At 45.7% G+C, this 16521-nt stretch overlaps 2 protein-coding genes across 2 annotated transcripts; one reads left to right on the forward strand and one right to left on the reverse strand.

The window, feature by feature from the left end:
- Positions 1-3421: 3421 nt before the first annotated feature.
- On the reverse strand, positions 3422-11217 carry LOC114771731 (cell division control protein 45 homolog). Its single transcript, XM_028965063.1, has 18 exons — positions 11084-11217; positions 10923-10982; positions 10731-10823; positions 10514-10651; positions 10070-10222; positions 9909-9967; positions 9686-9734; positions 9524-9585; positions 9309-9359; positions 9100-9219; positions 8108-8239; positions 7071-7169; positions 6820-6975; positions 6138-6276; positions 5957-6040; positions 5355-5473; positions 5048-5124; positions 3422-3525 (listed from the first exon to the last, which is right to left on the reverse strand). Exons 1-18 carry the CDS (start codon positions 11132-11134, stop codon positions 3461-3463), a joined length of 1707 nt encoding a protein of 568 aa, XP_028820896.1. The 5' UTR covers positions 11135-11217; the 3' UTR covers positions 3422-3460.
- A 278-nt stretch (positions 11218-11495) lies between these two features.
- LOC114771732 (ubiquitin recognition factor in ER-associated degradation protein 1) lies at positions 11496-16100 on the forward strand. Its single transcript, XM_028965064.1, has 12 exons — positions 11496-11612; positions 11852-11984; positions 12093-12125; positions 12216-12337; positions 13959-14089; positions 14179-14251; positions 14872-14940; positions 15028-15096; positions 15177-15224; positions 15344-15432; positions 15528-15609; positions 15771-16100. Exons 1-12 carry the CDS (start codon positions 11610-11612, stop codon positions 15843-15845), a joined length of 927 nt encoding a protein of 308 aa, XP_028820897.1. The 5' UTR covers positions 11496-11609; the 3' UTR covers positions 15846-16100.
- Positions 16101-16521: the final 421 nt, after the last annotated feature.

The raw sequence follows: 16521 nt of genomic DNA on the forward strand, positions 1-16521 counted from the left end.
TCCAAATGCTTCACAAAAGTGGTAGTAATAATAAAGGTATATGGAAAAAAAAAACGAATAAAAATGTGGAAAATAGCAAATGACTGAAGCAAAAATAGACAAAAGTAAAACCGAACGTTTATTGCGCAGTTATAAAACAAATCTGCATTCCAGAAGCATACATTTACATTTGCAGTATTTACCAGACGGCCTTATCCAGAGCAACTTACAATCAGTAGTTACAGGGACAGTCCCCCCCTGGAGACACTCAGGGTTAAGTGTCTTGCTTGGGGACACGATGGTAGTAAGTGGGGTTTGAACCTGGATCCTCTGGTTCATAGACGAGTGTGTCACCCACTAGGCTACTACCACCCATAATAAACAGAGGCATCCTTGCACCTCATATTACGATCACGATTCATCTTTATTACTTTTATGAAAGGTGACTGTTGTATTAACAAAAGATAAAATTAACGGTCGAGGAGAGATGATCAAGACCGTCTGGTATATAAAAAAAAAAACCAGCCGGCAGCCTCGTAAACTGGAATAACTCCTAATCACCGTCTTACCTCGACCGAGTATTTAAAGCCATAACTGAGAATTATTCACGTCACATAATAACAGCACTGCGGTGACCTGAGAGGTGGGATGCGTATTTAACACATGGTGACGCGCACGCACGCACGGCGAGTGGATTACAGGGTGTGTAGAGCCCAGCATGATGCTTCTGTTGTCCTCGATCATCCGGCCCAGCTAATCTTGTCACCAGGAGGTGCCTGAAAGGGGGACGGCCCAGCTTATTCCATCGCTCCTTTTATTCGTGGAACGGCTACGAATGTGGCAGCGAATGCGAAGATCATTGACCTCGTTGCAAAGTCCCAGGTCCAAGCCCCACCTACTGCCACCGTGTCCCCAGTTGGGGCCTGACTGTTAGCCGCTCTGAACCAGGGCCTCGCCGGAACCGTGTTCATCGCGGGCGCGACTCTGACTCCGACTCGCTCCTCTTCACGCTTCCTTTCTTTCTCTCCACATGTGTCCTGCAACGCCATGGCAACCAGTCACATTCCTTTGGAGCAGCTCAGCAGAAGGGTTGTGTGTGTGTGTGTGTGTGTGTGTGCGCTTATGGGGGAATTACTGTAAATATCACGTTGAGAGGCGGCTGGTTTGGAACACACACACACACACACACACACACGCGCTTATTAATGCACACACCCTGGCCTACTTATTTCCAAAGTTCCACCTGCTGATCGCAGTCGCTTGGCTGAACCCTCGCCTTGACCCCCAACACCCTTACATAAACCGACTCCCGCTGAACCCCGGTGAAGCCCCGACCTCATGCGTCTACACTTGTACATTCCGGAATCCGATTCCTTTACCTTTTCCCCCCTTCGCACGCGTTGCAACATCCGTGAATTTTAAGGAAAATTCCCCCTCAGGTACCGGGTTCAGGGACGTTAACGCCTGTAATCTAGACGAATGGCTGCCTGCGAACAGCGCCGGGTTATTCCAGAGCCACGGCGAGGCAAGGAGGGCGCGTCTGGGCCAACATTTAAAATGCATGACTGCGAGATGGCGGCTCAGGGCGAGAAGGGTAAAATCAGGGTGAAGAGTAAAAATGTCAGAGTAATCGCTGAAAAAGCAGCAGAAAGGACCGTTTTTTAAATAGATATAAAGAATGCACGATAGACCCGCGTTCCGAGTAAAGTAGGGTCTCTCGTGAATAAACCGTAAACAGTCATTTTGCACCGTTAGCCCAATTAGATAATAGCAGCCTACCAGTATAAACACATCCACCCAGTAATTGCCACAGTGGTGTGTGGGTGTGTGTGTGAGACTTCTGTCCAATCACAAGCACAGATACGAAGGAAGCCAAGAAGATCCCATCGCTTAGACGACACTCAGAGGTGGTCTGGGCAACAGATGCACACCATTTAAAAAAAATAGTTCTTAAAACTACCAATGTGTATGGAAATGTGCCTCGGGACAAACTGGAAATCAACAACAAGCAAAAAGTAAATGGTTGTCAACCAGTGTAACCCGCCCGTCGTACAGCATAAAAATATGAACGAATATCTAAATAATAATAATAATGACGTCAGATTTTCTCGTCACGCACACCATGTGCAGCTGTGTAGAACACGAAAACTGTTTTTACAGTTTACATACAATACAGGCCAAAAGTTTGGACACACCTTCTCATTCAATGTGTTTTCTTTATTTTCATGACCATTTACGTTGGTAGATTCACACTGAAGGCATCAAAACTATGAATGAACATGTGGAGTTCTGTACTTAACAAAAAAAGGTGAAATAAGTGAAAACATGTTTTATATTCTAGTTTCTTTGCTCTGATTACTGCTTTGCACACTCTTGCCATTCTCTCGATGAACTTCAAGAGGTCGTCACCTGAAATGCTTCTCCAACAGTCTTGAAGGAGTTCCCAGAGGTGTTTAGCACTTGTTGGTCCAGCTCACCCAGGTCCGGTGACTGTGGAGGCCAGGTCTCCACTTTTTGTTAAGTACATAACTCCACATGTGTTCATTCATAGTTTTGGTGCCTTCAGTGAGAATCTACCAACGTAAATGGTCATGAATATAAAGAAAACACATTAAATGAGAAGGTGTCCAAACTTTTGGCCTGTACTGTAAACACAGCTTATGGTGGAAGTGATCAGTTATACACTGAAATTGCACTGAATATTTTCACGGTGTATTGGATGGTTGAATTGCCTTGTGTGTACAGTAATTAACTGAATCGAAAATGTATAAAGATCCCTTTGCCGGTAGAAAGAGTCAGTCAAGAGCTTTCATTTGATATCTATGTCAAAATGTGACTTATGCCCATGTGGTTCACACCCCTCGATTCTTAGACAACCGTGTCATGAGTGAGAACGTGGGAACATTTCACACCCCGGCGAGCTACGGTCACAAATTTGAATTATTTGGTAGTATTTATTGCAGAAAGTGAATATAAGAAGGACGTGACCAGATATTCTGATTTACCTCCGTGTACGTAAATGGTCCTGTGTGGAAATTACAGCTGTGAGCAACTCATGGAGAAAAGGTGAACAAAAAAAAAGGTTTTAAGGTTTAAGTAAAGGTTTTATTACACTAATAAGACAAATTAGAGAATAATTTACATAAGCACACATTAAAAATGATATATATATACACACACATACAAGTACAGGAAACAGGGACATAAATGATTAGATATGTACAGAAGCACACCCGCAATCTCTCTCTCTCTCACACACACACACACCACACACACACAATATCTGGGTTTTCGAGACCGTTTGGGAGGGAAAGATGGTATTTGGCACCAAACTGCGTGGAAACCTGGGATTTCTAACATTTACTCAAGGGGTGAAAAATTCCTCTCATGCAAAAAAAAAAAAAAAAAAAAAAAACTTGCATGTTTGCATGTACATAAAATCCAGGGTTGTCGGGCGCTATCCCAGAATGCCCCTGAGCTCTTATGACAAGAGAGTGATAAGGGCATCAAGGAATTTCCCCCGGTCCTCCGTCTTCAGCTCAATAACTATGAAAAGAAGAGGAGGGGGAGAAGAATTAGAGTGGCCCGGGCCGGGTTAGATGTTCTGATATGGGCCGCGTGGCCGCCTCTTGAACATACATGCTTTACATACAAAACATACGCAGCGCGTCCTATTTTAGGAGGCGTCAAGGCATTTGACGGTCTGGTCGGGCCAAAAAAGGAGAACATCCCAGCGTCTTTGGGTGTGTGAGAGCTGGGCTGTGCTCCACTAGACAAGATTCCTCAGTAAGTGGGACCATTTTGCCAATAAGTCCAATAAAAGGACATTCCTCAACACTCTACACCAGAAGTCTGTGTGTGTGCACGCGTAGAAAAAAAAAAAAAAAAAAAAAAAAAAAAAAAAAAAGTCAGAGTCGCCCCTTTTGACCTTCATGACTGCTACGGTCATGATCGGCTTTGTGAGAACATCAGTAATACGAGTGAAGTTAAAGGAACTCTTCCAGGACTGTTGAAAAACCATCCAGATTTTTCAACTGCTTTGAAAACAGGGTACTTACACATTTTTACAAAATAATTTCCATGACTTTTCACTCTCTAAGTACTCTTAGCCTAAGACACATTTTCATGACCACACAATCTCAGAAATATGACAAAGAATGAGTCAAATTTACCAAAAATTTGTTGAACTAACTTTAGGACAACTCTGAAAGGCTTTACTTAAACGCCCGAGTAAATGAACCAATCAGAGTCGGGCGTAGATCAGGAGCTGTAATTTGCACAACTTTTAACAGGAGATGCGTGGCTGCGGAGGTGCTGGAACATGGATGCAACGCTCGCAGTACCACGTGACGTGGCTCACTAAGTAAAGCCAGCAACGATCCTAGAGACCTGCGCTAGTTTTGTACTTCATTTTACACTCATGGGTCAGATATCAATGACCTTTCAGGAACTTTACATCTTTATTTCTTTAAAAAAAAAAATGATAAAAAAAGGAGTAGTAGTGACTGGCGGCGTGCGTATGTAATGGTTCCATGGGTCTGAGAAAAGTTGTATGTGCGCACAGTTGAACTCTGCCACCCGGTGGACAGGTTCCAAAATGGCTAGTCTCTCCATTTCTCGCATCATCTCAATTCACGTAAGAATTGTAAAATATGACAAAAAGAGCACTAAGTTATTATTGCCTGTTCATTCAATTTTTGCACAAACTCTTAACTTTTTTTTTTTTGCACAATTTTTTCACTTTATACTTTGACTTGACTCATTTGCACACCTCCACCCTACCTGTTACATACTTTATGTTTTACGTTAAAGACAAAGTGTAATATTTTGTTATGTTTGCAATATTTGCATATTGGTTCATGGTATACTTGCAATACTGTGGTCTATAGCAGTCGTCAAAGCATCTCACTGCATATCATACAGTGTATGACGTGACATAAAATTGGAATTTGTTCATGGAATGCGAAAGAAAAAAGAAAAAAAATATTTATGCTCAGTGCATAAATATGAAGGGAAAAAAAATAATAAATAAAAAAATCCCAATTTCAACAAAACAAGAAAAACTTACTGGACGTGTCAAAATGGTCATGCAGTGCTCTAGAGCTCGTGCTCTCGGCAGCTTTCTCAAACGCCCTGCCAAAGAAGCTGCATAGGTGGAACAGAGAGAAGGAGCATTAGAAGGCTTCACACTCACTGTTGTGCACAAAACAAAATTTAATGGGATGTTTTGCTGATTATTGATTATTATTATTGTTGCCCAAAATGCCCGACTTGACTCCGTTTTACTGTTAACACCCGCATCTTTGCATGCAGGCACACGGAAGCGAGCTTGGTGATTGGTCAAAGTCGCAAGGCTGGCCTCGGGGTCCACTCACTTCTTCTTGTCTGACGTGTCCGACTCCGGTGGGATGCCCAGCACCATCAGCGTACCCTTTTCCACGTCCAGCGGCACCGCCATGATCAGAGGCAGAATCTTACAGCGCTTGTTCCTGGTCTACAGAGAGCGAGAGTCAGACCGAGCGGTTACTACGGGAAAACTCAAATTCAAGACCATATGTCCTCTGAAATTTTTCTTCAAAATGCAATTTCGAAAAAAAAAATAAAATAAAATAATTTAACTTTCGATAGATAGAGAGACTAGCCGAGACTACCTTTGCATAAAAGCATCTGCGAAATAAAGTAAAGTAAAATATTGTCCAATTAACTAACTAGAGCACCAGCTACAGCACATTTACATGACTTAAAAAGGAGACACATGGCTGCAGAGGTGCTGGAATATGGAAACAACGCATGCAGCACATGTACACGTCCAAACCAAATATAACAGTCCAATAATTCCCATACTAATGGGATTTGAGCTTCCTAAAAAAAAAAAAAAAAAAAAAACCAGGCCGTATAGTTTTATGCCGTGGAAGACGCCCCGTCAAGGCATCGGCACTTGGTTATCCAACAAAGTCAGGGTGTGTGAAGAGCTTACGGAGCAGATGAAGGCCTTAAGCAGGTACTTGGAGAGCAGAGTAAGAGCCAGAGGCTTGGAGAAGAGCTTCACGTCCGGGGTGCCCTGTGATCAAACCAACAGATGAAATAACAGAATCCAACCTACACAAGAGACGTGGTCTATACTTTTAAAACTGCACAAGCGGCCTGTAAGAGTGTACCTCCATGAGGTGGCAGTAGAGGAAGGGTCCTTGGGACAGGATGAGGTTGGTGCAGATGCAGCTGGCGACCGTCTGCTGGACGGCTTTCAGCTTCTTCTTGGCCAAATCGAGTCCTAAGTGCAGCCGGTCCAGATTACTCCTGCAGACAGAGACACGCGTGTTGCAAAACACCGGCAGAGGGGACCCAGGATTCCATTTTCCACTGCTCTGGTTCCTTTGCTCGAGAACCGGTGTAGAGAGAGAGAAAATGGCGGCCTGGTAGCATGGCAATATGAATAAATTAAAGCTCTTCTACTATATAGATGTCCACGCTGAGCTCCTGTCTAGTCCAAACGAGGCAGGGAGAGGACTTGGTTCTACAGACCTCTTCTGCCTGTAGAACCAAATGCACTGGGCGTACAGGGTGGTAGTAGCCTAGTGGGTAACACTCTCGCCTATGAACCAGAAGACCCGGGTTCGAATCCCAGTTACTACCATTGTGTCCCTGAGCAAGACACTTAACCCTAAATTGCTCCAGGGGGACTGTCCCTGTAACTACTGATTGTAAGTCGCTCTGGATAAGGGCATCTGATAAATAATGTAAATGTATCCCATGGTGCATTCTGGTCATGGGATTGGAAATGACGATATGTACCAACACCACCGCAAGCGAGCCTGCGATGTCACACATCGGTTGCCCTACCGACTCAAGCAGTCCAGCGCTCGGATGAAGTTGTCTGCCTCGCCCTTCTCCACGCCCTCCAGCACGGCGGTGGCGGCGTGCACCACGTCCGCCGCCAGGAAGCGGTTCTTAAATCCAAAGTGGACGCCGAACGTCTGGATGCGAATGTCCTTCATGCTGAAACAGATCAAACGTCCACGTGTACTGCAAACAGAAACTTGCAAAAAAAAAAAAAAAAAAAAAAAAAAAAAAAAAAAACACACACAAGTTACCCGAATTTACTGGAGGACTCCTCAATCACTTCCCGCAGGTTCTCCTTGATAGAAACGTCCATAGAGTTAAACTTCTGTTTGACCTGTTTTAGAGGCAAACTGACACACACACAGAAAACAAGAGGGTTTAAAATGTCTGCTTGCTATGGAAAAATACTCCATACTAGAGGTGTGAACCTTCATTGGTCTCACGATTCGATTACGATTATCAATGCATCGGTCAGTGAGATGAGAGTTATGGTCTTGTTCACAGAGACGTCTGAACCAGACGTTTGTCTGGCGTTCGTGGGGTCAGGAGAGCCTCAGGCAGAACGGAGACCATTTTTTAAAGTGTCCGCATTCAGCACGAGTCAAATGAAGGTCGGCCAAACTGACTGTACCAGCATGCTTTGTGCACCGACCTCTTTTCGGGTTGGATGGAAAGAGTTGCATTTTAAAGCACAGCTTAGCGTAGGTGGGACGTTCTCCTCACTGACAGACAATAAGCGCAGCCACGGTCTCGCTAGTCAGGAAACAAAAAGTTGGACGGTTGACTCCCCCTACCAGCTTCTGCAAGGGTGGAAGTAGCCTAGCGGGTAACACACTCGCCTATGACCCAGAAGACCCGGGTTCGAATCCCACTTACTACCATTGTGTCCCTGAGCAAGACACTTAACCCTGAGTGTCTCCAGGGGGGGGGGACTGTCCCTGTAACTACTGATTGGAAGTCGCTCTGGCGTCTGGTAAATGCTGTCAATGTAAATGCTCTAGAAAGAAAAAGCTCGTATTCCAGCCGCTTCTACCTCCTGGTTCAGCATGCTCATCAAGCTCAACCTGCACACAGCTCTTTTGTCTTATGTCCAGGAGCCATTTATTCAATTTTTTAAACTTCACTTAACATATTTGCAAGAGACTAGCCTTCCTCAGCCGTCAACTCCTTTACCCGAGTCCAGCGTGAGCCCGCGTGAAATGAGACGGTTCTAAACCGAACGTGGACCTGACGGATGTCCAGCTCTAGTGTGGTGCGTGTGTGTGCGCAGGGATGGGTGGCCGCTCACCCCATGTCAGCCAGGAACTCCTGCAGACGCTTCTGCCCGTTAATGGACCACAGCTTGAAGCTGCAGGACGTGTAGCTGGTGTTGCAGATGCTCTCATACAGGGACCAGTGCTGATAGAGGGACAAGCGCAGGCTGGCAGCTGGTTAAGGGCCGTAGAAAAATAAATAAATAAAGTACCTTGGGATTGCTGGTGGAACTCAGGCTCCCTCTAGTTGTACAATACCGGATGCTCTGAGAGTATACGTTAAAATTCACTGCTGGGTGTTTAAACGTAGAGCAAAAGCACTCTCCCCACACACTGCTCCCCGGGCGCCTGTCATGGCTGCCCACTGCTCACCAAGGGTGATGGTTAAAAGCAGAGGACACATTTCACTGTGTGCAATCACATCACTCAGTGTAGCTATAATTCATTAAGTAGTCATCAGTGTAGTATAGTTAATATAACATGCACTAATCAAACTGTAGTCATATTAATATTGCCCCCCTGGAAAAACATATGCTAGTCATGATGTTAATTTAACAGTTTTGGCACTAAAACTCACCATTCTGGTGAATCTGAAAACCAGATTCCGTTTAACGTGGGTCATGAATCCAGCATCTCAAATTGTTCAAAAACACGTCTTCAAATCACAACAGGATTAAACTTCCAAAAAGCATAAGAAAAAAAAAAAAAAAAAAAAACGTTGAAAGTTAAATGATTGTCATTGTGATGCACACGATGAGACCGCAAAATGTGTCCTCTGCTTTTAACCATCACCCTTGGAGAGCCGTGAGCAGTCATGAAAGGCGCCCGGGGGGGAAGTGTGTGGGGTGACGGTACCTTCGTCAAGGGGACCCCAGCGGCACCTTGGCAGTTCGGAATTCGAACTGGCAGCCTTCCGATTGCGGGTCTGTTCCCTTCCCCGCTAGGCCACCCACTGCCCCATATTCAGGCTTTTGAGGTACAATGGGAAACAGCGACAGGCTCGGCCATTTTTAACAATGAAGGATACTCGTACTCAAAAGAGATCCTCATGCAGTCAATGGACAGGGAGTTCTCCTCGTCCTCGTTGCGGTGGTTGTGCCGAGAAACGTGCCGCTGGAGGGTGGCAATGTCAGTCACGTACTTCATACTAAAATAAAAACACACGGTTACTGAAACACAAATTTTTAAATAAAAATAAATATATGTATATAAAAATAAATGTTGAAAGGGTCTTACTGAGTGATTTTGTCGTGAACCCACTGATCAGTCAAACCAATGACAGCCCACCTGTCACAGAACAAAGTAATTATCACACAGGCACAGTCTCAAGCCACGCCGCGTGAGGCCAGGCCTGCTACCGGTTCACCAGAAACGCTTCCGGAACGTTCGGGTAGACCTGACAGCACCATCGAGGCGGGTCACCGGTCGGTTTACTGGTGGCCGTATCTTACCACAGCATGTCTTTGGTGTCTTTGGTCATTACCCAGGCCAGCTCAAAAATCACCATCGCAGCCTATGACAGAAAATAAACAGGGAAATACATGAATGAATAATATTTCGCTTCATAGCCCGGAAAAGGCAAAGGAGGAGTGCGGGCCGTCAACGGTACTCACCGAAGTTCCGTGGTATTCATACTGTTCGTAGTCAAACAAGATCTCGCGTCTGAAAAAAAACAACAAAAAAAACGTACAACTCACTGAGACGCTCCACAACATGGCTGGTAGTGGCCTAGCGGGCAACACACCACTATGGACCAGGACAGCACACAGTCCCAGGTTCAAACCCCACTGTACATACGAGATCCGTGAAAACAAACAGCGCGTGCACACACGTCACCTTCGCGCCTCCCACTCTCTCTTTGCCCTCTGTCTCTCTATTCTTCTCTCCATCGCTCCCTGAATAGAAACAAACGGGAAAAAACAATTAGACAAACCGGCATCCATTTCAAAGAACAAGGTGAACGGACTCAGATCCTCCATCGGACGGCAGGCACCTGCCTCATCAAACCGCCGACGTTTCCCAGAAGGCTCAGAGCCGTCGTCGCTCTCATTCCCCGAGTCTCCACCGTCCTCATCATCTTCGTCGTCGCGAAAGATGTCATCGTAGGAGGGCACGCCCAGGTCATCGTCCTGCTTTATCAGGAGCTTGATCTGCACAAGACAGACACTCACGTTTACGGAAACTCACCAGACGCCTTTATCCAGAGTAGTTACAGGGACAGTCCCCCCCCGGGAGACACTCAGGGTTAAGTGTCTTGGTAGTAAGTGGGGTTTGAACCAGGGTCTTCTGGTTCATAGGCGAGCGTGTTACCCACTAGGCTACTACCACCCTACTACCAACTTACAATCAGTAGTTACAGGGACAGTCTGTGTGGGGACGATGGCGCTTTGCTCAGTGGGACGGTGCTCAGTCAAACGGCCATAACACACACACACACACACCTGGGTGTCATTGTAGACGTTGACGACGTCGACCGGCCTGTGGGTGTCAAGGACGAAGAAGGTGGTGTCTTCCTCTGGCTGCAGCGTCTCCAAAAGTTCAACATTGGCCCCACAGTTGATGAGCACAAAGTACCGGTACTAGAACACACGCAGTTGACAGGTTAGTATTTGTTCGCGTCCCAGGCCCCTGTTTCGGGAGGCGATAAACGCCACTCACTTGTCCCTTGTGTTCTAAGAAGGCCGTCCCCAGGTCCTGCCACCCGGCCACGGGCACCAGCGTGTACTGCACTTGATCGCAGTGGAACAGCGCCTTGGCATGAAGAACAGGGACGTTGGACACACGCAAAAGACACCGGGGCTTCCACCACCACCACCGCCGCCACCGCCGGGCGACAACGCGCCGACTCACCTGCAGGATCTTGCAAGCGCACAGCGCGTCGATGTCCAGGGCCACCAAGAGGGCGACTCGCTGGCAGCGGGCGGGGAAACAGACGCAAGGACAACGTTACGCGAACGCTACCGCTCGGCTAGCCAGCCACAAGCGAACTAGCAAGGACAAAGGCGACTTACCTGGTTGACCACGACGTCATAAAACTCCTTTCGAATGCAGGTCACGAACATTTTAAAAGTCGCCGCGCTTTCGATAAAACAAGCGTGTGTCGCGGCGACATAAAAAAAGCCAGTCCCGTCTTACGAAACTGGCGCCAAATGCGCGGCGTTGGACAGTTGTGCTGAAGTAGCCAATAGGATTCTAGCTTCATATGACAGGCGGCCAACTGTGGACCAATCAGAAGAGGACGCAGGGGGAGACGGAACCTTGTTTTTTTGCGCCGGTTTTGTAAAGCACATATTTCGCCCCGACGGAAATATCTTAGGGTTTGAGTAAAAAAAAAATCCTTGGCGCGGGTTTTTAAAATGTATTTATTTTTTCTGTCACGCTGCCACGTCATTGGCCATCGGGATTTGTTTTGCTTCCGCGTCACTTCCTGCTTTTGGAGCTAACGTTCCGGGCGGTGAGAAAGCAGTCTGCGGGACAGTTGGATTGCAAGTCATCGTTCCGCGCTGCCTGAAATACACAGACGACCGCGGTTAAAGCATGGTGCGTAACTGACGATCGAACACACGCGTCTCGTCTTTTTTTAATCTCTGTTTTACCGCGGTTCCAGCTGGAATGCTAATTCCAGTTAGCCTCCTAGCCTCGGCTGTGCGACTTGCTGTCTTGCTCGCTTCGTTTTCGTGCGACGCGTCATCGTTCCCGATCCACGTTAATAAAATAAACGAAATTATCGTTTGCGTTGGCGTGCTGGTTTCATGCGGCAAGTGTTTTTTTTTGTGCAGTTTTCCTTCAACATGTTCGACCACCCGATACCACGGGCCTTTCAGAACCGCTTCTCCACGCAGTACCGCTGCTACTCGGTGTCCATGCTGGCGGGGCCCAACGACAGATCCGACGTGGAGAAGGGAGGGAAAAGTTCGTAAATTAATAATGGAAGTCATTAACATACCATGCAACTGAGCATGTGCGGGATAATCATGTGTGTGTGTGTGTGTGTGTGTGTGTGTGTGTTTTAATCACCAGTCATAATGCCCCCGTCTGCTCTGGACCAGCTGAGTAAGTACACACATCTGTTTCCTGCCCATCAAGTACCACGCCCTCGGATTGCCATGGTAACCGGCGTTTGTCCTCCCTTTCTGCCCGCAGGCCGGCTCAACATCACGTACCCCATGCTCTTCAAGCTGACCAACAAGAACTCGGACAGGATGACGCACTGCGGAGTTCTGGAGTTCGTGGCCGACGAGGGCATCTGCTACCTGCCGCACTGGGTTAGGCGCGAACCGTCTTCACTCTTAGCCTCACGGCAGCCCAGCGAATCAGGTGGCGGTTGTGTAGATGCTGTTGGGCGGAACCAACTTCGTGTTATATAAAAAAAATTCCTGAATTTTGTGAGACTTCGTCAGGGCGATTTGCCTCGACTGGTCTGCATGTCCGCAACTCTCTGTGAGCGCTTTTGCGGCAGAAAAAGGTTTATCAGTTGACGTTTCGAGTAGTGTTCCGCCACAACGTTGCATGCGGTACAAAATAGTGGGTGGGACGCTCGCCAATGAACCGGGAGACCCAAAGTCCCAGGTTCACACCCTACTTACTATCATTGTGTCCCAGAGCAAGACACTTAACCCTGTGTGTCTCCAGGGGGACTGTCTCTGTCACTAAGACATTCTCATTGTAAGTACATCCAACCACCGAGCAACTGCAGTTTGGAAGCCATGACGGTCTGTATAGATAATTCTCTCCTTCTCTACAATATCAGACGAATCCGCCCTTATCTGTCAACCCAGGCCACCCAACTACTGGTTCAGTCCTTAGAAAATCTCAAGACTGGACTACTGCAACTCCCTTCTAGCTGTTCTACCACTATGTACCATCCAACCTCTACAACTCATACAAAATGCAGCAGCATGACTAATCTTCAACCTTCCCAAATTCTCCCACACCGCCCCTCTGCTACGTTCCCTCCACTGGCTCCCAGTAGCTGCACGCATCAGGTTCAAAATACTGATGCTGGCCTACAAAGCCAAACATGGAGTAGCACCATCCTACCTCACAGCCCTTATTACACCTCACACTGCACCTCGTATACTCCGAGCCTCCAGTACTGCTCGCCTGGTCCCTCCATCTCTGAAGGTAAAAGGAAGACGCTCATCTAGACTCTTCTCCGTCTTGGCCCCTCGTGGTGGAATGAACTTCTCCTCGAGGTCAGAACAGCTCAGTCACTGAGCACCTTCAAACGACAGCTCAAGACCTTCCTGTTTAAAGAATATTTAGATTAAATTGTAATTTTCTTGTTGTCGAACTTGTGTACAGAATCTACAACAGAGTGAATAAAATAGATGTATTCATAGTTGGGGTCCTAGTGAACCGGAATTGATCTCTTCATCGATGGTAACTTAAGCACGTTGTAAGTCGCTCTGGATAAGATTTGGCAGACGCCAAATGCCGTAAATGTAAATAATGCCGTAAATAATGTTTTATGGGAGGGCTGGGAAATTCTCTGGAGAAACGGGAGGTAACCTTTCCCTCTTATGATGTCATAAGGGGACAAATTCCGGACATATCCGACCATCTGAGCTAGCCACTGCAGGACCGTAGACAGGCCGGGGGAACTCGTATTAATGTTAAATAATACATTTACAGCATTTACCAGATGCCCTTTTCCAGAGTGACTTACAATCATTTACAGGGACAGTCCCCCCCTGGAGACACTCAGGGTTAAGTGTCTTGTTCAGGGACACAGTGGTAGTAAGTTTGAACCTGGGTCTTCTGGTTCACAGGCGAGTGTGTTACCCACTAGGCTACTACCATACTACCGTGTATGTACTATGTCACTTCTCACCATGGGACTTTCCGAGAGTTCTTCAGGCATTTTCTGCATTGTTTTCCCATCAGATGATGCAGAATCTGCTGCTGGAGGAAGGTGGTCTGGTGCAGGTGGAGAGTGTAAATCTGATGGTAGCAACGTACTCAAAGTTCCAGCCTCAGAGCCCGGACTTCCTCGACATCACCAACCCCAAAGCTGTGTATGTGAACCCAGACAACTGTGTGTGACGCTGCGTCTACAGGCCACATGCACAATCTTTATCTTTACCTTATACTTGTGTTTCCGCAGCTTAGAAAATGCTCTGAGAAATTTTGCCTGCTTGACTACCGGTGACGTCATCGCTATCAACTACAATGAAAAGGTTCTTAACTTTGCTTAAAAATATAATGTCTCGACACACATCCCTTGTTTTTGTGAGATGCAAGAAAATGTTTTTATTTTAACAACAAAACAAGTGAAATATTGATATTCCTTATTTTTATTAAAACAATGACATGAGTTGTGTAGCGTTAGTTTACAGAGTTGTAATGTTCTTTGCAACATCTCTACATATCAACATCTACATTACCACTTTCACTTTTTAATCAGGATTTTGCTGCTGACAAATCACAGTACTGTAAATCTACACAATCACTACATGCTGCAGTGATTGTGAGACACTGCAGCATGACACACGGTGACACAACGAAATGTGTCCTCTGTATTTAACTATCACCCTTGGTGAGCAGTGGGCACCATGACAGGCGCCCGGGGAGCAGCGTGTGGGGACGGTACCTTCATCAAGGGGACCTCAGTGGCACCTTGGCGGATCAGGATTCGAACTGGCAACCTTCTGATTACGGGGTCGCTTCCTTAACCGCTAGGCCACCACTGCCCCTTTTTTTTTTTTTCTTTTAATGCTTTTTTTATCAGCTTAATGTAAGTTACATTTTTTCCATTGGAAAAGTTGAATAAGTTTTGTTCCTATTTCTTCGTTTTTAGATCTATGAATTGAGAGTCATGGAGACTAAGCCGGACAAAGCCGTGTCAATCATCGAGTGTGATATGAATGTAAGAATCTTGTTATTTGTACACAGAAAGAAAGACATAGAAAGTGGAAACGATTTGCTCATTTTATTGGTTCTATGCAACCGTCAGGTGGACTTTGATGCACCACTGGGCTACAAAGAGCCTGAAAGACACTCTCAGCATTACGAGGAACCAGCGGTAGGCACCTTGAACAGTGGTTATTGGTCCTCCAGCTGTCTCATTGGTAGAGTGTAAATCTCTTTGCTGTCTTGTGCCAGGAGGAAGATGCCGACCCCAGTAATTATGAGATGGATTTAGGTTTCAGGGTGAGTTTTTTTTTTTTTTTTTTTTTTTTTTTTTTTTTTTAAATAATATTCATTTTAACAGTCATTTCTATAAAGGTGTTTGTTCATTTGAATTAAAATTTAGTTTCAATTGCATTCAGGCTTTCACAGGATCAGGCAACCGTCTGGATGGCAAAAAGAAAGGCATCGAGCCAAGTCCAGTTCCCATCGACCCCAGTGACATCAAAAGGTCGCTCTTCACCCTCATCATCGTTGTACTTTCTACATGAACTATGCACTAGTGTCACATCACCCGACGTCACTTTGTAAACTTTGATTTCACAGAGGCATCCCGAACTATGAATTTAAAATGGGCCGGATCACTTTTATCAGAAACTCCCGACCTCTGCCCAGAAAGATAGAAGAGGTGAGAATCCTCGATCCTGTCTCATCTCATCCAATTTTTAAAAATATCAGAAAAGGCTCTCTGGACTAGAATGGAATAAACTGACTTTTAACAGCGGGGTGAAGGTAATACGATTTAACGGCTGAGTGTTAACTTTTTTTTTTTTTTTCGGCTTTGCTCAGGATGATTCGGCGAGCAGCTTCATAGCCTTCTCCGGAGAAGGCCAGTCCCTGCGCAAGAAAGGACGAAAGCCGTGAGAAACCGGCCGAGGGAACGGACGTTTTCCACTTTTCCCACATCCGCCTGTTAAAGGACTGATGGATGTTACCATTATTATTTCCAGCTACAGCGGTTTGTAAATGGTTTGTTTGGCCCCACTGCGATGAGGACCGTGTGGGTTTGACCATTTGGGTTTTTATTGAACAAAGGAATTATTCTGAACATTTTTTTTTCCTGGTTTATTTATAAACTTCTAAAATTGATATATTTCAATAAATCTACTCCACACAATGTGCCGTGGTCTTGTCATATTTAAAACTTATTTTAAAATTAATAAACAAATTTGCAGCAATGTGTTCTGACCACACTGGTGAATATTTATTTCAAACTACTGATTTGAGACACAGAGTACTGGCCAAAGGTTTGGACACACCTTCTCATTCTGTGTCTTCTGTGACCATTTACGTTGACCATTTATTTTCATGACCATTTAAATTCTCACTGAAGGCATCAAAACTATGAATGAACACATGTGGAGTTATGTACTTAACAAGAAAAGGTGAAGTCGAGGACCTTGAAAAGTCAAAACAAAATCTTGACAAGGAACTGAGGTAGTTCAACAAAAATCTTTTTGAGGAACTGGAGTATTTTAATGATCATCTTGTTGACGACCTGGAGCACTTGGGAGTCTTAAAAATCTGTAAAAAGTCATAA

This window comes from Denticeps clupeoides, unplaced genomic scaffold (assembly GCF_900700375.1).
Source record: "Denticeps clupeoides unplaced genomic scaffold, fDenClu1.1, whole genome shotgun sequence".
Taxonomy (NCBI): domain Eukaryota; kingdom Metazoa; phylum Chordata; class Actinopteri; order Clupeiformes; family Denticipitidae; genus Denticeps; species Denticeps clupeoides.